Source organism: Excalfactoria chinensis, chromosome 3, assembly GCF_039878825.1.
Source record: "Excalfactoria chinensis isolate bCotChi1 chromosome 3, bCotChi1.hap2, whole genome shotgun sequence".
Classification (NCBI taxonomy): domain Eukaryota; kingdom Metazoa; phylum Chordata; class Aves; order Galliformes; family Phasianidae; genus Excalfactoria; species Excalfactoria chinensis.
Window position 1 is genome coordinate 3,332,702 of NC_092827.1, and position 20,613 is coordinate 3,353,314.

Consider the following 20,613-nt stretch of genomic DNA (forward strand, 5'->3'; position numbering starts at 1 on the left):
GCAACAGCCGCGTGTGGGGACAGACATGGTGTTCCTTTCCAGAGGCACCCCGGGCACTGCAGGATTAATCCTTAAACCCTGGGGGAGGAAGGAAGCTCACGGTCCCAGAGTCACACAGAAACTGGGCTCATGCTTCTATGGGTCCCTTCTTGGAAGCAGTTAAAATGGTTTCCAGCCCTGCTGGAAGAGATGTGGGTGCAACAGGGGCTTTCCCAGTACAGCAGATGGGCAACAACTGGTTTCCAGGTGGTGCCAGCAAGCAGTGCCCTGAGTTACCCACCCTAGTGCTTCCCAGAGACACCTACTCAGCCTTGCCAAATTATCCCCATCCCTTTTTGCCTTCTGTATGCGCGCTCACCTCTAGGCAAGCATTTGAGAAACATTATCTCTGAGCTCTCCCTAGTGCCAGAGATCCCCAGCTCTCTATGGAATGCGATGGGAACAGCCACAGGGATGCCGTCCGAGTGTCTCCTGTGGGCTTTTTGGGGTCCCTGCCCTTGCAGCAGCCCTCTATTGCCAGTAGCATCCCTACCCCTCCTGCCTGGAAGGAGGATGTCTAGGACCCCGGCGGTGTGGCTCCTCCCTTTCAGGTCTCTCCAGGGTTATTGCTTGGTGGGAGGTAGGTTCGGGGCTTGGTGGTATGAATGAAAGAGAGACAGGAAATCTGGACTGAAAAGCTCAAACTGGAATAGCTCGCCTGTCTCCAGGCAACAGGCCTGACGCAACCACTGGAAAAAAAAATAAAAAGTCCCTTAAATTAAAAAGAGAGAAAAAAAAACCCAACACAACACACACACACAGAGATTTCTGAAGCGAGACAGGGAGGAGGATGAGCCAGTCTCCTGAAGGCGCTGGTGACATCGCTCTGCAAATACCAAGTTGGAGCCCCGCGGAGGAAGGAGGGAGCCAAGATGTCCGTGCAGCGCTCCTGCTGAGTCCAGCCCTGGTGAGTTGGGGTCGGGGAGGGGATACCTGGTGTGGGAGCTGTGGAAATGGGGCTCGGCACAAGGAGCAGCTCCTTGGGGAGAGAGTACTGGGGTGGGGGCAGTGGGGACCCCCCCGTTGTGGAGCTGGAGACTCATTCCTCTCATTCTAGCTTGGACAAAATTGCTTGGAAACATCCAGACTGGTGGCACCCCGATGGTTGGGATGGGTGGAAATCACTGCGGGGCTTGCACCCCTCTTTGCAGCGGGGATTTTGCTCGCAGCTGAGGATACATGAGGGGCAGCCACCACCTTCCAGGGAGGGGGGGGGGGAAATCTTTCTCCACCGGCTGTGGTGTAACAGAGAAGAGTCTGTCCCCTGCTCGGGATGATCACCTGTTGCTCCCTCCGTCCCCTCCTGGAGATCTGCAAGAGCCCCGGAGGTGTTTGTGCAGCGCAGACATCATGGGATGGAGCCTGCTGGTCTCGCAGGGTGGCACTACCTGCGGGTTTTGAGGCAGGCACGGCGCTGAGCAGGGTGGGTTTCCACCTGCTGAGGGCTGACCCTTGTAGATATGACTGAGAAAAAAAAACAACCCCCAGAATCACCCAGAACTTCTACAGAGCCCTCGATAACAGCTCGGGGCTAATTGCTAACATGAATGATCAGCGCCCCTATCAGCACCGGCACAAAAGCACCCTGATTCCAGCTCCAGTGTAGAGCTAGAGGACCCCTCCCTATTTCCCCACCATGCTCCCTGCATTATTCACTGCTGCTTTGCCCCTCTGAGCTTTCCCACATTGGAAACCTCGGTGGAAAGAGGGGGAAAATGAATGAAAACCAAGCGCCTTGTCAGCAGTGAGGGGCTGTGTCTGGCTTTGTCTGCCCAAATCCGATGGATTCCCCACTTCTCAGTGGGAACAAGCTGTGGGTTTCCCTCCCCCAGCCATCGTTTTGGTTCCATGGTTGTTATTTACATGGCGTGTCCCCTCCGCATCCCCGTGCCGATTCCGTGGGAGCCGAATGGTGCACAAATAAAACAGAAAGGGAAGGAGCTCGCAACAGCCCCGCAGCCATTCAGGTGTGAAAAATGTAGCTGAAACACTGCAGGAAAATATATATATGTATATGTATATATTTATAAAAATCAGCCTGAGAGTAATTCAGCCTTTCGGAGGGGAGGGAGCAAGGGTCTGTTTGTGAACAACCTGCCTTAAATGAGATATTGAACAGTAACGTGAGGATCAGCGCTGGAAATGCTGGGGAGGAGCAGGTCTGAGAGCAGTGCTCCTTGCTGCTGAGGCGGTAATTGGATGGGACAGGCAGCGTGTAGAGGGGATTAGGGGGGTCGTGGGGGCTGATCCTGCCCCTGATCGCTTTAATCTGGAGCTGGAACAGGGGCTGCTCTGGCGTTTGCTTCTGCAGGGGAAGCTCAGTGCTAGGCAGAATGAAGGCAGGAGAAAGGTTTGTTGTTTCTTACCAGGAATGTGCACTTCTGCCTTCGTGCTGCATTGAGGGAAAAATAACTCCGTGTGGCAGCCCCCTGGGAAGGGAGCATTTCTCAGCCTGATCCAGCTCGTTCCCAAGGAGCCCTGGCTGCGCTGGCACAGAGGTCCCTGCCCTGCTCTTTTTGTGGGAGAAACCCAGCAGGGTAGAGGGGCAAGTGGGGAAAACAAGGGAAAGAAGGGGCTCTGCCAAACCACCCCCCTGTCCTTTATGGGTCCCTTGGGGAGCCAGGGTGAGGTCCCAAGTCCTGCTGGGAGCATGGGGCAGTGTCTGGAGAAGTGACACTTGCTAGAAGATTGCTGTTGTGGATGGAGTATTTTTACCAAGGGGATGCAAAGTTGCTTTTCCTTCTGCAGCCTAACCCCATTTCCTTCTAATAACAATAAGACCTTGCTTTATCCGGTGGGCTGAGAGGCAGAATTGCCCTCCATCCACTTTCCATGAAGCCTTCTTGGTCTGCAGACGGCTCCCACTCATCACCAGAGGACTGGTTTGCAGGAATGCCAAACATCTGGCAAAGCCTGGGCCATTTTCATGCTGGGTTTCCACCCAACCACTGGAAATCTGCTGATGGAGGGGAACTGGGCTGCTCGGAAGGTGGGGCTGCCAAGGACCCAACAGAGGCAGCCTCCGTCCTGCTGCTTTGAAAGCAGCCTGCTGTGACTTGTGCAAGGAGTGGGCTCAGAGGCAGATGGGGATGAAGGAACAGAGGTACTTCTTGAAGCAGGTTCTGATGCTACCACTGAGCCTGGAGAGGAACTCCAGAGAGAGAAGTGGTCCCCTCTTCTTAATACTGTCCACTTGTCAGGACTGGTTGCAGTCCCCCACTGCTCTCTCTTCTCTGTTGCACCTGGGCCAATTTCTGGGGGCTGTTTGGGCAGAAGGAGGTGCTGAGGTGAATCCTCACCCTGCCTCAGGCCACACATGACTAGAAAAGCCCAGTCCTTCCCTCTTGCTCCCATGTATTTGCAAATGCCACGACTGCACCCCAAGGGCTGAAGGAGCAGGATGGGTTGCTGTCATAAGCATATGAGCTACCTGAGAGTGTCTGGGGGCATCGTTCACAGTCATAAATGCATGGGAACATCCAGTGCACTCAGAACCCTATTAAGTCAGTATTCCAGACACAACATGATGTAGCTCTGAGATCACATCTCTCAACCCTCAGTCAGCCCAGGGACAGAAAGCTGAGCTTCTGTCATGCATTAGGTTTGAGGTGGGACCAAGTGTGAGAAGGGACACAGGTAACACTGATATCCCTGCAAGTGTGGGGGATTCATCAGACCTGGTGCTGAGCTCATGCTCATGATGCCCAGCTTGGCCATTTGCTGGCTTCAGGATCAGTGTGATATTTGGGCTGCAGGCATCTTCTGCTGGGAGGAGGGTGGCTGGAGGTCACTTCAGGACAGCCAAAGAGGGCATCCCCTTCATCAGCCAATCTGCTGCAGATCACAGGTCAGCCATCCCCATCTTTTTGCTCTACCCCAACAGCCAGCTCTGCTCCCCTCCTCCTCCTCTATTCTTTATAAGGTTTCATCACCCACCAAGGATGGTGTTGGTAGGTGGAATTTCCACATAGGGTTTTCTTTCTTAGAGTGAAGGGCTGGTTGTGTGGCTCATAAAGTGACACCCATACAAGAGTAAATGTCTGCCAGCGGTCTGAGGACCTCATCCATAACACCATACAGGGCATCCCTGCTCTGATAACAGTCAGAGTACAGACACCCAGATGGGAATGAGACACCTGAAGATGTTCTATATAACCCTGAAGGTCCTCCGAGTTTGGCTCCTGAAGGCCACTCACTTGCGTCCAAATCCTGTTTGCCACATGCCAGAAGTGTTATCCATGGTCCTTGATGGCACTTCATCCAGCTAAAGGACTTCTCTCGGCAAGAGCTTTGTCACACGCTGAGCTGTGTTTTTATTCTCAAAGGAAATAAGCAGAATAATGTAGGTTCTTAAAATCACTGCTGCTCTTCTGCAATAAAAAAATGGTATTACTGCAAGTTGATGTCCATCAGGAGTAGTGAAAGGAGCAGGATAATTTTTTCCCCATGCCCATTGTAACTGATGGCTTTATTTATTCTGCTTTTTTCCTCCAATTTTTATCCTGAGTATTCCTCCTTCTTTTTCTTCTTTCTATCCCTAGACCTCTTGCTCCATGACATGTGACCTTCCAAAGCACTGCATGCCCTTATTTATGGCTCTAAATTGAGCAGGCTGTAAATGTGAAAGCAATGCTGCTTCCTGAAAGCCTCACATTCATTGCAGAGCAGGGCATGGAGAGCTGATAGGAAGGCAGAGATGTATAAAACTTCTCAGACACATAAAGCTCCCACAGGGCGTAGCATCATTTTATGATGCTAGCATCACTTCATGCAGTCTCCCTTTTGACCATAAAAAGCACCTGAATTGTGTTGTTTTCCACCACCAGTGAGATAAAGCAAAGATCATCCCCACTCCAGCCCACCTCCTACTTCCTACCTCATCTCACCTAGGGATCACATGGTTCTCCCAACTGATGGATATAAGGATCCCTGAGAGCTCATGGTGGGGACAGGTCTGCTGCATCTGCTTCGGGGATAGAGGAATTTCTATAGTGGGACATCATAGAGGCCAGTGGTGCCAATGGACTTGTAAACGACTGAGTACAGGACTCCCCAAGGGCTTCAAGAGGTGTGTCAGGTGTGGAAGAGGGAAAGGTTTGCTCTGCTGACTTGCAAAGGTGTAAAAGCCAAGCCTGAAGGCATGCTTTCTCAGTGACTCTCAGCATGATGGGACTTCACACCCCATCCAGATGACAGTCCTGTTATTTCTCCATCCTGTTTACATGCTGCTGCTAATCCCTTTGCATTGCAGTTTGCCAAGTGGGTCAATGAAGCTGACTTTTCCATGGAAGCCTGACCCAACAAGGAAACGAAAGGCATTCTGTTGACCTGGTGAACTGATGTGTACTGTACGTTCAGGACTGATAGCTTACATGAAAGGAAAGGGGGAAACCTTTTGGGTTTTAGTCACCATTTTGGTGCCAATCTCTTGTTACCCCTAATTCGGCACGGCATGAACCAACAGAAAGCAGCTGTGATAAAGAAGACAAATCAAGGGTTAACCACTCCGGTTCTTTTTCTTATGAGGAAAGTGAGCCTGGAGGCCAGGTTTGTTCCTGGGAAATAACTAGCTCTGGGGCAGCGGGCAGGTTTGGATTACACACAGACATTTTTCACACATGTACCAATTTCAGAGCTCTCTTTCTGCAGCAGATCTTTCACCCCAGTCTGAGATATCGATATGAAATTTGAAGCAGCTCCTTTCTGCCTATTTTCAGTTTGGAGATGCTGGAGGACAGATGTGCCAGTCTGGGGTCTGTGCACTGAATGATGAGAAGTTTCATATTGCACATGGGAGATGTAGGATGGGCTGGAATAGTGCCGGAGTATCCAATCCCTCAGCAGGCAACACAAGTTGCTGGTTTGTGTTGGAGACACAACACGAAAGAGTCTGTGGAGCCCCTGCTTTCATCTTGTGGTGTTTGACAACATCAGCCCTACAGTAAGAATATTATCTCTGTTAAGGAGCACCAAATCCAGCAACCCGGCATGTTCAGCTTTTGGACAGCTGGGTGTAGCCACAGCTAGCGATCTGCATCCCATCAGAGGCAAAAACACTTGGTTACTTAATGCAATCATAGAATCATAGAATGGCTTGAGTTGGAAGGGACCCCAAGGATCATCATGCTCCAACCCCCTTGCCACAGGCAGGGCCACCAACCTACAGATCTGGTACTTAACCAGTCTGCCCAGGCCCCCATCCAACCTGGTTAAGGTCTTTGAACTCATTAGGTAATACCCCTTATTGAATCTGATGGACTAGAATGCAGTGCTGGAGCAAAATTTGTCAGTGCGCTCTCAGCTCGGTGCACAAGCTGGTGCATATCCTGACTCCCTGAATGGGCAGCCTTCTTATTGCCCCTCCCTGCTATTCATTTTTCAGCAGAAGAAAGAAAATCGTGCAGCTCCAGGCATGAGATCTCTTGGCTTCAAACTGGTGTAGTATCTGGGCTTGCTCCCACTCACCGTAAAACCCTCATTAACATAAATAGGAGCAGGAACAAGACCACAACATGAGTAATTCCCCACCCCCAGACTGTCTGTGTGTATATTATCAACTACTCATTCAGCCCATGTGCCTCCGCGCAATTGTGGGATAAATCTTGCTCACTGTTGGTGTTTATTTTAAATCGAATCTTCTTACTGAAAAGGTTCGAGAGGCATAATTATGGTCTGGGTTTCAGAGCTGCACACGTCTTTGTGGGCATACATAGCAGGGAGGAGAATGGCTGAGTAACTCATATGGCTGTGTTTGAGTGCATCCAGCTAGAAGCTGCGTACGTCCTGGCTGGTCTTTCTGGGCATGTTACCAGGCAGGCAGAAAGTATTTTGTTCTGTGTTTGACATGTAGATGTGAGCTCTGGATCTATTCCTAGCTCAGCTGCAGATGAATATATATGACCTTGAGAAAGTCTCTTATCTGATCCCACCTGAAATGTATGCAGCAGCTGCCTGTGCTTAACTCCCACAGAGGTATTCAAGTCCTGGCTTTGGCCCAAGCTAGCTGACCCTCTCCCAAACACTGCAGAGTCGCAGTTCAGAAGTTAGCATGGGTGATGGACCATTTCCAATTGGTAGACTGGGGACAGTCAGAGATGGAAACCACAAGTCCAAATTTCCCTGAGAGTAAGCATCTGAGCCCAACCACACCAGTGTCCAAGTTACTCCCAAAACTGGCTGGGGGCCACGATCCTGCTCTAGGCTCACTGGATGGGTGGAATCTGATTCCCACGGCTGGAGGCGGGTATCCTTAGCAAGCCTAAATATAAACCCAAATCTGTAAAGCTGGGCGAGAAAATAAATAAATAAGTGAACAAATTAACAAGTGAAGACACTTCTCCAGCTCTCCTTTTGGCTCAGACTCCTGGGAGAAGTTTGCGTTGCCTTACTTTATCTGTTCTTATCTTGCATAAGTGAAAAGAAATAGGATTGCCAAGCAGGACACCCCATCACCCAGCAATAGCCAATCCTGCCTCCAGAGGACATTGGGCAGTATGATTTGGCCTTAGAAGGGCATGTGGATGTGTCCTGACCTTACTGGCAACCTTTTCACAGCCCCTTAAAGACTGGAGATGTAGGTAACCAGAGCTCCACTAAAGGCTGGAGCCTGTCTGTTCCTGCCCCCAAGAAGCAGATAGCTGAGATGAGGTAACACACCTTGGCACTGCGCCTTTCCCAATGCCAATGCTCTGCAATAGGTGTCTCTCCCTTCTTGCTCCCTTTTCCTTCTAGAAGTAGAAAACAATCCTCTGCTTTTCTTCTAGGTGTTCACCCAGGTTTGGTGTGGGGCTTGAGCAGGAGCTATCATCCAAGAGCTGACCAGCAGGGCATCCCACCCCATCTCCGACCCTTGGAATCCCAACACATGCGGTTTGACCCCCAGGGAGAATGTCCCTACCTAAAATCCAGATAGAAGAGGCCCTGGACAGAACAGATGCTGGCACTGGAAATGCTGTTCCTCCTGATGATCACCTAAGGAGCCTGAAGGCCTTGACTGAGAAGCTGAGGCTGGAAACAAGACGCCCATCCTACCTGGAGTGGAAGGCAAAGCTGGAGGAGCAGGCATGGAAGAGCCCCCAACCCGATGGGGATGAGGAGGGGAACGAGGCCAAAAAGGACACAGAGGACACTGTCCCTCTGAGAAAGGTGCAACTGCATCTCAACGGAAGCCCTGCCCAGGACAAGGTGACACTTACCTCAGGGAAAATAGGCGACTTTGAGAGCATTGATGAAGCTTTGACGTGGCTCAGGAAGGAACTGGTAAGTGGTTTCCTGTCCCAGATAGATAGCACTCTTTTTTTTCAAGAGAAAAATGAATGAAGTGAGTTGCTCCTTTTTCCCACCTGCCTTCAGCAGCTGGTGGAAAGGCAGCCATCACTCACTGCAACCTGCTATGGGGGGCTGTGGGGTAGGGAAGGGTGAATGACAGCATCTTGTTGCTTCAAAGAAGAAGCTGGGCCCACCTCCGTGTCCTTGCTGGGATCCCAAAGGCTCAGGGAATACTGTTGCAGTTAAAAACTAGCAGATTGAAGGACTGGAGACCTACTTCACCAAAGCAAGGAGGTAGTCAGTGGCTTTTTGAGGGGACGTGGCCATTGCAAAGCCACACAGCCTCCACTGGCTTGGCTGCATGCAGTTCAATGGAAAGCAAAAATGCTGTTAACCATGATTCAAGAAAACAAGACATAAATGCTACATATACCCTAGGAAAATAAACAGAGCTAGGGCACAGAAGAAGCTCATCTTTGACGTATTGCATTACTGTCGTGATCTTTATAGCACTGCCCCAAGTTGCTCCCAGCCCAGTTCAGGAATCTGAGGACATTTCCCAGGAGGAGGCATAGATGCATCCTTCATGGAGGCCAGGGTAGGTCAATAGGATAGACAGCCAGACTGCAGTAGCTGTTTTCAGGCTGGAGAATGGTCACCTGGGCTTTCCACACGTGTAGGAGCAATAGACTTCACTTCCCATGATCCTCCCCTTCCAGAATGAAAATGAAAACAGAATGAAATTATTTGGCTCACATAACTGGAAACTGGCTATAATGGACATCACGTGACCCTGTCGCCTAATTAGATGTTTGCCTGCTTATGCCAACAGCGTTTGCAGCTGTTTGGACTGCAGCAATCTTTGCAGCATAGTCCCCAAGGACTGGGAATGCATTTGGGCTTCAGATTGGGACCGCAGCTTTTGGAAGACAAGAGCAGAGCTTCAGGAATCCTGGAATATAACAAAAGTGTTCTGAGTCGATCTCATCCTTTTAGGATGAGAGGTGATGGCCTTAAGTTGCACCAGGGGAGGCCCAGGTTGGATGTTAGGAACAATTTCTTCCCTAGAAGAGTGGTGCTTCACTGACACAGGCTGCCCTGGGAGATGTTGGGGTCACCATCCTTGGAAGTGCTGAATATAGAGATGTGGCACTGAGGGACATGGTCATTGGGCATGGTGGGTCTGGATTGAGATTGGACTGGATGTTCTTGGAGGTCTTTTCCAACCTGGGTGATTCTATGTTTCTATGATTCTAAAACCACTCGGTGCTCTGGGGAGAACATCGTCTCCTAATCTCAGCCCTGAATCCAGGTCCATGCTTGCATCTGTGATGAATTCTTCCAGTCACAGAGGACTAGATGTGAAACCCAAGTCTCAAAATGCCTGAAGGCAGGAAGGGATAGATTAGATTTCTCCTTAGGGCTGCAGTGTTTAAAGAGTTTGCTTCATTCTTTGGTCTTCTGCCAAAACTATAAATTGTCTTAGAGTCCAATTCTACCCTTCAGGCTGGGGTGTGGTACATTAAACATCATCTGATGAAAATCTGAAGTTGAAATTAAAGGAAGAAAAAGGGCAAAGTAAACCCTAATTTTTCCTCACTTTCCATTTTCCTCTGTCTTAATTATACCAGTCTTTGCTGGATTTGGACGTGACTCATGTAATTTAGAACAATTTCCCCAAAAGAGAGAGCACGTATTTAACTGACCACACAGCTGAACAGCTATGTTGGAGGCACTGCTGTTGGCCAGAGCTGCCAGCAAGGCCATCGTTTCACAGAGTGCTGGAACAAAAAGACACATTTCACATTACCTCTCAAGAGTGAAAAGATATATATATTATTTTATTTTATTTTATTTTATTTTATTTTATTTTATTTTATTTTATTTTATTTTGGTAAATTAACAAGCTTCCGTTCATCACAACCGGGATTTTCCTTGCTTACCACCGTTTCATGATAATAAAGCAAACAGGAAGGTTCAGAGCTTGGATATGGTTGTTTCAGTCTCTACATCTACCTAAGGCAGGATCATGGAATCCTAGAATCATAGAATCCTAGTATCGTAGAATGGCTTGGCTAGGAAGGGACCTCAAAGATCATCTACTTCCAAGTCTCTGCTGTGGGCAGAGTTGCCAACCACTAGATCGAGGACTAGGATCCAAGACCAGAAAGGCCAGGAAGGGCTCCAGTACCCATCCATTTGTTATGGTCACTCTAAGTGGGAAATAAATCCTTCCAGTCTTCTTTAAGAGCTGAAAAAGGAAGGAGGCCAGGGCTCGGTGCCTGTGCTGTGCTCTGGCCTTTCTTGCTCTACCAGTACAGACACAGCCAATGTGAGTATCTGGGCAGCTTTTTGAAGAGCATCCAAAAATGATCCAGTAGTCATAGATGGGGTGAAATCTGCTTCTGCCACACTGCCTTCCATCACAGGATGAATTCTCCCCAGTCTATGCCATCCTCGAAGAGAAGGCAAATTAGTGTATGTAGGATTCATCTACCCAATGGAAGGGCAAAAGCTGCTGCACATCCAGAAAACAAGTAGACCACCAGCCTGTTCTCTTAATGGAACGCAGCAGTGCAGGATGTACATCTCCATTGCTCACGCTGTGCAATCCTATCACAGCTACCAGCACATTTAGGCAGGGTTGGTTCATTAGCATGGCCCCAGCATGGTTCTGGCTTGTACCACTTAGCACCCTGCCAAACAGCTAGAGCTTCAGGAGTTTGCACATGATCCCAACAAGCAGTTTATCACCCAATTCTGGAATCAAAGTGAATTTAATGTGTATACCCAGATTTCCACTTAGGCACGATGCTAAAGAATAGGCCATAAGAATTAAAGCTACCTGCTAAATCTGAAGCATTACTCCCAGTTCACAAAAAGGGGGTCATCCCATGCTGCAGGGAATTTGCATCCGTGTGTCCAGAATCTGCTCAGGTTCAGGTTCATCCAGGTTCAGGCTCCTCCCATTCAGAAGCAAAGTAAGGGACAAACCCAAGGTCTTACTGAGCATCTGCTGCTCTTGGACTTTCCCCCCAGGTGACCCATCTCAGTGCCCAGTTCTGCCATTTGCACATGAAGATCTGGCCCTGGTATATAGGACCAAATAGGCCCACTGAGCTCCAGCCAGCCCCATCAGCTGGCACCTGCTGGGAATCTGGGCCTGAGAACTGATTTATTCGGACATGCAAATTCCTGCTCTTGTTTTTGCACTGAGAGGTTCTGTGTAGGTGTACGAGCAAATTGCAGTACTCAGCATGTGTTGAACTGCCTGAAGGCTGGAACAGTTCCCTTCCTGCCTCCTGTCTCTTCTCTCCTCTCTTTGCTTTTCCTATGTCAAATGTGTCTGCTTTTCATCAATGCTGAAATGGTTTCAAACTAAGGGAGGGGAGATTTATATTGAATGTAAGGAAGAAGCTGTTTACAGTAAGGGTGGTGAGGCACAGGCACAGGTTGCTCAGAGAGGCAGTTGTGCCCCATCCCTGCAGACAGCCAAGGTCAGGCTGGATGGGCTCTGAGCACTGATGGAGCTGTGGGTGTCCCTGTTCAGTGCAGGCAGTGGGACAGATGGCTTTGAAGGGTCCCTTCCAACTCAAACTATGCTATCACTGATGTCTTGCTGGTCAGACATACAGAAAAGCCACTTTGGTGTGCAGAGATGACTGGACTGGTGGAGGATGAAGCCTGAGAGTGGCTGAATTCCCAACGGATTTCTTCCAGTGGATTGAGCAAATATCATTTGACCCTAATAAAACAGCCAACAAGGGTGGCATAGACCTTAAAAACTATCAGTGTCTCCATTTCAGATCAATTTGCCTTCCCTGTCAGGAGCAATAAGACTGGGCAACATGGTCCGGATATTACTCTGAGTTTTGACATCAATATTAGTTGAACAAGAGCTTTTAAAAGAGATTTAGACAACAGGGTGACACCAGAAGTGTCATCTTGAGCTTCATTGCTAAAGCAATGGTCAGGTGCCTTGTTTCAGACTATGGGTTGCACCACAAGGATGTGAGCATCCAAAATTAGCCACAACAGGGTGTAATCTGAACACCTTTGAAGATGAAGCCTCTAATCTAAACACAGACCTAAGCAGTTTCTCTGAAGTATTTTGGCAAGGGTCTAACAACTGGCCTGTGCTCAATTCCGAGTGGCTGCACCCAGTCAGGAGGGCACCACTTCAGCTTTCCTTTTCTTTTGATCTTTTGGATCCATGGAAGCAACCACTTCTCCACTGATCGTGATCCTGAGCTTCACAGACCACGGGTTGGGAGCCTGTCCATGGGACACTTCTATCTTGGGAAGAGGTCCCAAGGAGCTCCACAACACCTTCATGCCCTGGGATGGTCTCTGCTCTTATTTCCTTCCATAGCAGCATGGTAGGAGGTGAGCTGATGGCAATGGGAACGCTAACAGTCTGACTGCAACCACACAGACAGCCCATGGTTAGAGACAAACTTGGAGACAAATGTAGGCTGCATCCTGAGCTATTATTTGGAATAAGCCACCTAGACTGGGCAACAGGCAAGGACACATCCAAAATATTCCCTTCCTCCCTCATTTTCCTGGAAGACTCAGAGGCCCAACTCAAACAGAAAATCCTTCCTAAGACTTGTTCATTCAGACGTCTGTGGTTCTGTGATTCAGTCTGCTGGTTGCAGCCGGTCCTCTGCCAGGAAGGACTTGGGTTTGGTTCCCTCTCCCAGACCCACACAGCTCTTTGCCTGCTGGAGCTGGGCCAGAAAGAGGCAGGGGACTGTGTTAAAAAGTGGTTTGTGCAAGCAAGAAGTACGTGAGATTGCCTCTGCACTTGGCATACAAGACTTGGAAACGATGCAAGGCTGCTGTTGGGTCTGCCCTGTGAATTCCTATGGGACACTGCAGAGTGTGTGGGATCTGTTGTCATCCCATTGAGTTGCATTATAGTAGCCGTCCCTGTGGATGAGCTGTGTAAACCAAAAACCCACAGTGAGCTGCGATGAAGCCCCTGTAATCCCATTAAGTCTTTCCAGGAAGCTTTTGGAGCTTGCTGATCTAGCAGTTCTCCTCTTGGAAAGAGGTTTTCTAGTGATGGTTTGGTCCTTGGTGTGGGACAGCTTACATGTCTCTGATACTCATGAGAAGCTTGAAGGAAAGGGAAGGAGAATTGGGATTTCAGATTTTGGATTTTGGATGTTTATGAACAAAGCACATTGCTTTCCTGTGGACTGCCTAATCCTGTCCATCATCACCTCCTCAGATAAGGTAAATCCAATATCTCCTCATGGTAATCCTTTAGTAAGTCGTTACAAGACGTTGTTCCTCATCCATCCTCCTTGTATTCCTGGAGGGCAAAAAAGGACTTTTCCTCCCTGGGAAATCAACATATCTGACATCTCTTGCCCTGCTTCCCTGCCAAACCCCAGAACATAGCAAGGGCTGTGTCTAGGACAAGAAATTATCAATGTAGATGGGTGCAGACTTTGCCCCACGCAGTGCTACCGCTCCCATACAGCAGGAGTGGTGGTTGGCATGGCAGAGGGAGATGCCATTTCCACAGACACCAGGGTCACTGGGTATGGAGGGGGAAGTGACTGGATGGAGCACTGGAGGGCAAAACTGGGAATCTAATACCAACGGCCCAAACAGATTTATCTGTGAACTTGAATAAAAGCAAAATGTTTTCTTAGAAAAGCAAAGAAAGAACTGGTCAAAAAGATGGCTAGTAGAGGGGAAATGGCAATTTTCATTCCTGCCTTTCCACAAAGACCTCTTAATTAATTTTTAAACCCTTTTCATATTTCCCTTATCCCGCGTTCATCAAAACCTTTCAAGAAAGCATTTGTTGACGTTTCTTAACGTAGCCTGATGACCTGACAAGAAACACTGACCAAAGGTTAGTCCAACAACATCCGCGATCACCTTCCTGATAAAACCTCAAGTCGCGGCACTCATTGTGAAACATGAATATGAACATTTTATCATTGCAACTCACATGGGAGAAGAAAAGCCCCCCGAGTGCCGTTGCTCTGCAGAGTGCAAGGAAACAGCGGTTTGCAGCGGACAGGAAATTGCCCCATCGCTGCCAACCATTCAAAGGGAAGTTCAGAGTGAGATTTATACAAAAGCTACTGAAACTTCTCCAGGCAACAGAGCTGGAGCCCAGTTGCTGGCTGAGAGCACCAGGAAAGTTCCTTCATGGTGTCTCCATGGTGCAGGAGGGAGAAGAGCCTTGCTTGGCTCGGATTAACTTCCATTATTTATGTCACCTCTTGGCTCGAGCTCTGAGCATTGCAAAGGGCTTCCCAACAGCTGCAGAAAACACCTGGAGCAGAGCCAAGCTCTGAGCCTTTCAACCTCCTGAAGCTTCACCTTGCTGTGAAACTGGCAATGATGCAAAGGCCAATCCTGACCTCTTTGAAGGCACTGCCTGAAGCAGGAGGGATTGTGCCACAAACTGAAGCAATGGCAGTGCTGCCCTGGTTGATAGATTGGTTGCAGCATCCCCTATTTCGTGTATCAAAAAGAGCTTGTGTAGAAATGCCAGGGCCACCTGCGGAGCATCCTGATGTGAATTTTACCTCCTCCTTTCCTCTCTGCAGTTTCATGTTCCAGCCACCAACCAGGAATAAATTTACCTCTCACTCCTATTGTCTGTACCCATAAACAAAACAGCTTATTTTCATGCCTGGGGGCAAACTGGTACGACCTAGCCATGCCCATGCTGTTAGGATCCGGGCAAAGTGGTTGCATCCCAATGCCTACCAAGGACAAATCCCACTGTGTCCACTCCTGAGTGCCTATGGTGAATCACTTAGGGCTGTGTGATAGACTTCAGCTCAAAGGGTGCCGAGTCCTTCCTCACAATCAAGCAGAGAGAAAGACTTTGTTGCCACGCACAATTTCACATATTAATATACCTGTAGCCTGGGTCTATTTCTGAACTTCTCATTCAGACCATGGGGAGCCAAGAAACCAGTGATCCAAAGCTGTTCCAGTCCCTCAACAACCTTATTGTAAAATTTTCCTTTATATCCAATCTGAATTTTCCCTCTTTGAGTCTGAAACCATTTATTCTTGTTCTGTAACAACAGACCCTGCTAAAGAGTCTGTCCCTTCTTTCTCACAACCCACCTTGAGATACTGAGAGGCTGTACGACATCTCATGCACAGGGATGTTGCTGAGGACTGCATGTATCTAAGGAGACAGTGGGAGATAAGAATAAGGACAAACCCGGGAGCCTTGTTACCTGAGCATTTATTCAGCCTGTACTGCTCCCTCCATGTTTCCAAGAGTTAAAGATTGATTCAAGCCACAGGGTTCACCCTGATCTGTTTGGCTTCTTTCCCAGCACTCCCTTTTCTCTGTGGCTTTTGTGGTTTGTTGCTGTTCTGAGAGGAGGGATGTGGGGTGAGAAGTGGGGTTTGTCTTCTCAGCATCTGCTCTTCTCACTCTGCTGCTTCTGCTTTCCAGATGAAGGCTGATGCTTGCCGTGAATCTTGCCAGGTGTTCACCTCCTCCCTTTGCCTCTCCCAGTATCCTGTGACAATTTTCTGCTCAGTTATAATCTGGAATTTTAAATAATAATAATAATAATAATTAAAAATCCATTTCCTTTCATCACTTCTAAGTCTTCCACCTTTCAGAGTTAGACACCAGGGGAGGATAAACCCTCTGAAACACTGAGCCTATTAGCCCGTGGGATAGATGTTCTCCTTCCCATAGGGAACACGGAGGCCTCATCCCAAGATCTGTGTGCAATCAGCGAGATGAGCCACAGGGGATGCTGACAGCCACGTTCCCTTCTGCCATGAACCAGCACGGATTTACACAGTCTGGAAACCTGTGCCAAGTAGTTGGGGATCAGTTCTCTGTGGTTCTTTTAATTGGTCTTTTCCACCTCTAATTGCTCCTTCCCACTCTGTGGCTGCTGCCTTGTGAGGGGAATTAATTTGGGCTTTGCTTGAGGTTGAGATGGAGGCTCTGAAGCTTGCACTGACTGACATCCCTTTCAGCAGCCTTGGCATGGCTGGATTTAACTCCAGTTTCCCAGTGCTCCTGGAAATCTGACCAAACACAGATTGCTAATGCTAAAGATTCACCATCCTGACCCGAGATGCACTGCAGGGAATACCTTAGCCTCCTTCCCAGCTCTATCAAAGCTGCCTTTCTCATGATTTGCTGCAGCCTCCAGCAGGGACTGCTGCAAGGAATGCATTTGCTGTACCTTTGCTAATACCCTCTTCCCTCCCCACCCTCTGTCGTGTGTTCCAGGCAGAAATGCGCCTGCAGGACCAGCAGCTGGCCAGGCAGCTGATGCGCCTCCGCAGCGACATCAACAAGCTGAAGATCGAGCAGACCTGCCACCTCCACCAGCGCATGCTCAACGACGCCACGTACGAGCTGGAGGAGAGGGACGAGCTGGCGGATCTCTTCTGTGATTTCCCCCTTGTCAACTCCTTCAGCCTCTCCACGCCTCTCAAGCTCATCGGGGTCACCAAGATGAACATCAACTCGCGCCGGTTCTCGCTGTGCTGAAGAGGGAAGGATGAGGGAGAAAGAGAGAGGTTTGGGCAGCGCCAGGGCTCTCTCTGCCTGATGGCTGGGCACAGAGAGGCCTCAGAGGGGCAGAGGGATCAGGAGCAAATGGGGAACCCATCACTGGTCTTGGTGGAAGGGCAGGGCAGCAGGATCTGGCACCAGGATGGCTCAGAGATGCCCATTGGGAAGACAGGACCTGCAGGAAGCACGGAGAGCATCTTAGCCCAGCATTTGCTCCTAGCCTGTTCTTTTGCAAAGTCCCTTCTCCCATTTATCCTCTCCCTGCAGTAACAAAGAGGTGGATGCATCTCCAGTGTGGTTTGTTGTACGCAGAAGTCCAAGGGGAGGCTCAAAGATCAGCCAAAAAGCAAGGGGAAAAAATCCCCCTTCCCTTCTCTTTTACCTTCTCCCAGGCTAGAGCTGTGGCTTCAGAAAATGCCTCAATCTTCCCTGAATGTCTCCTCAGATCTCCATCTTCTGCCTCTGCTGGTCCAGGCAGGTAGGGAGTATCTGGGCTGCTTCAGGTGGAAAGATGGTTCCCAGCAGAAAGGATTCATCATGAGAGGGACAGCGGGTTAAATGTATCCCAAAATGTGGTGAGAATGTGCTTGCTGACTTGCTCTGTTGAGTCCGATGTACTCTACCTTAATTTTGTCTGTGGTATCTATTACGAATGGATCGTGGACACATTTATGTAGCCTCTAGGTGGCCAGAAGTCACTTGCGTGCCCTAGAATTTATACCCAGAGCAATACATGTTCCTGATCTCCTGGCCAGCCATGGCCACAAGACAACCTGCAGCTAGCTCCAAAAGTGGTAAGATAATGGATGTAGTTTACAGCGATGAAATCCCGTATCAGAGAAGTCACCTTAGGCTGACATTCCCACAAAAGTAGCACCAGCAAATCCTGGATTCTCTGTAGCAACACACATCCATCAAAGAAAGGACATTCAAGAGGAGAAAAGGGACTTCTGCATGATGTGCATCAAAGTGCAACCATAAAATGAAAGGGAGTAGTATCGCTGCAATGAGCTGCCATCAACAGGCTTCAGACCTGCAGCAGACACATGGGATTCCCTCCCTGCCAAGCAGTGTGTGAGATGGATGCTGTACTTTCTTGCCTTTCTGTGCACACTGCTGCACACTGTGCTGCAAGGCTAGGGACACGAGTGGTCTAGCCACAGCAGCCCTGGGATACCTGTCACCAAGATAGTCTGTCCAGAAGGTGTTTGGCTGTCTTTAGGCTTCAACACTTCTCAACCCATCAGCCCTGCTCTCTGCATTGTGCCAGAGCAGCTGAGAGAATGTGACTGTTTCCATGCAGCACCGGCCCAAGCTCTGGGAATGAGCGGGACATGCAAGCCAGCGCTGAGCTGGAAGCTGTGTGGCCACGTGGATGTGCCTCTGCCTGTACCTGGCCATGTCTGTGAGCTGTGTGTGTGCATCAGTAGTTGTGTGTGTGCTTGTGAGCCCACAGGCTCACATCATGAAAGGGTCCATAGCCACCTGAGAACAGGGGCTGTTTTCAATCCCCTGCCCCCAGGGGCTCCATTGGATGTAACCCCACAGCGATGCCTCCCCTCCAGTTCATAGCTCACAGGGTGACATTTCTTTCTGCTAAGGAAGAAGATGTTTGGGGCTGGCACCAGAGCTCTGTCTGTACTAGTAAGTTAAGCAGTGTTGTGCCTGAATGTTGAAACTTGTACAGCCCAGGTACCAATAGGGTTGTGGCCAGACTGCCAGTTGGCCTCTGGACAAGACAACCAGCTGTGATGCCATTTAGTTTACTAGTAGAAAAAACAGCCTTATTTCCCCATGGACATTTTGAAGGAAAAGAAGAAAGAAAGAAAAGAAAGAAAGAAGAAGAAAAATCTCATTGAAATTCTTCTTCGTTTACTTTTTTAAATAACAAAAAAAACAACCACTGTTGATGCCTCATGTAGATTTTCAGAGGCATTTTCAATCAAAAATAGCAGTGACAAATTTCAGTGAAAATAATGCCTTGGAAGAGGGGCCCTGGCTCTCTCTAGGGTCACCTAGAATCAAATACAGAGCATTCCTGCCTTTGGGCTTTTGATGTGGTATCTGAATGCAGAAGGTTAGTAGAAGCACAGCCTTTGGAGGTCGTTATATACGGCATTAGGAATACCAGACGTCTGGTTTGCAGGCGTGTATTTTGTGCAGCGGGGATGGGGATGGTTATGACTGCCAGCTGTTCATCGAAATGCACAAGTTTTTTTTAATTATAAAATGATGTCTGTATTGATTCCTTGCCTCTGGTCTCTCACTGTGCTCAATGGCTCCAGTTCTGCTTGCAGAACATCCAGGAGGATACATGGGGAGTTTTTGTCTGGTTCCCAACCTTTAGAAGCCACCATCAGCAATAACCCAACAAGTGATCTCCTGCAGTGCCCAACTCCACAGTAACAAGTCTCTTTGCAAATGCAGACAGCAGTGGGAGGATGGAGACATGGTGTGAAGCACCAGGTGGTCCCTGCGGCTCTGAACTGCAAAGAACCATCCTGGTGTTTTCAAGATATACGCTTGTTCAAGGTTTCTCTATCCATGCACATCGTTAGGACAGCTCTGCACCTACACCAGTGGGTTACCTACTTGTTTTACTTACAGGTCTAAACATATTAATGTGAAACCACTGAGATAGAAGCTCATTTGCTCTCAGACATCGTTCTGTAGTGAATAGTCCAAATATTTTCCCTGTAACAACCTTAATGAACCTTCTCTTCCATTGGTAACAGCTAGGCCCAACGCCTAGATGCAGCCAATTCAAAGGTCTGTGTTGCTTTACAGCGTGAAGGAAAAAACAAAATCATCAAAAAATAAGTGGCCTGCCTTGATTTTTTGACTTTGAGTCAATCAAGAAGCAGCACAAATCCATTCTACACATTTCAGCTTATAGTCCATTGGCCACGCTCCCCAGCACAGTCCATCACAACCTGTCAATGGACAAGAGGCCACACTACTGTGCCACAGCCCTGTCCAGTAAAGATAAGAAGGGTTATTATTCCTGAGGGGGGTGCCCCATTGCTTTCTTTTTTGGCACTGTGAAGTGCTACCACACAATCAGTGAGCGATTTCTGTTTCAGTGTCTCCCACAGTTGCCTCCATACGACCCCTTAAGGAAACTGAACAGAGAGACCATCACAGAAATGCCCCCAAGAAGTCCCATTTATACTGGGAAAGCTGGAGAATGACGTTTGAAGACCAGAATCAGGCTGGTTGCCCTCTCTGTGTGTTTCACATCCAGGTGCTGTGTCTAGACACACACAAGAGCACAGAGCATCTAAAAGACCTTCATTCAGGCCAGCTGAGATTTGGATTTTCCCCATCCATCAGCAAGAGGAGGACAGTATGGAGCCTCTGCAGTGCCAGCCCTGGGGCAGCCAAGCCATTGTGTCACCCTCAGCACCTTGATGTGTAGGTCAACCACTGGGAAAGGTCTGCAATGCTCTGGTCTTTGGTGGAAGATGCTCAGTGCTACACCGCTGTCACTTCCCCAGCACTCCTCCTCCCTGTCAGGATCCTGCCTGCTGCCTCCCAAGGGAAAAAGAGGAGGAAGGAGGCATTACACAATATGTTTTTGTTGCACTGACGAATTCCCCGTGCCAGCTGGAACAGACTGCTCATAAATGCAGCTTTCTGGAGGGGTTTCAAGAGCGTTACAATCTTAGATCATTGTCTCTCCTCCACTGGAACAATGGGGGCAGGAAGGAGCTGCTCCAAAAGTGCTACTAGGAGATTTCTTTGGGATGGGGATTGCTTAGAAA

At 48.9% G+C, this 20,613-nt stretch overlaps 1 protein-coding gene across 1 annotated transcript; it reads left to right on the forward strand.

The window, feature by feature from the left end:
- The first annotated feature begins 588 nt into the window (after nt 1-588).
- Nucleotides 589-19,095, forward strand: FAM167A (family with sequence similarity 167 member A). Its single transcript, XM_072333529.1, has 3 exons — nt 589-946; nt 7,803-8,298; nt 16,562-19,095. The coding sequence occupies exons 2-3, from the start codon at nt 7,927-7,929 to the stop codon at nt 16,823-16,825; spliced, it is 636 nt and encodes a 211-aa protein (XP_072189630.1). The 5' UTR covers nt 589-946; nt 7,803-7,926; the 3' UTR covers nt 16,826-19,095.
- The last annotated feature ends 1,518 nt before the right edge of the window (nt 19,096-20,613 follow it).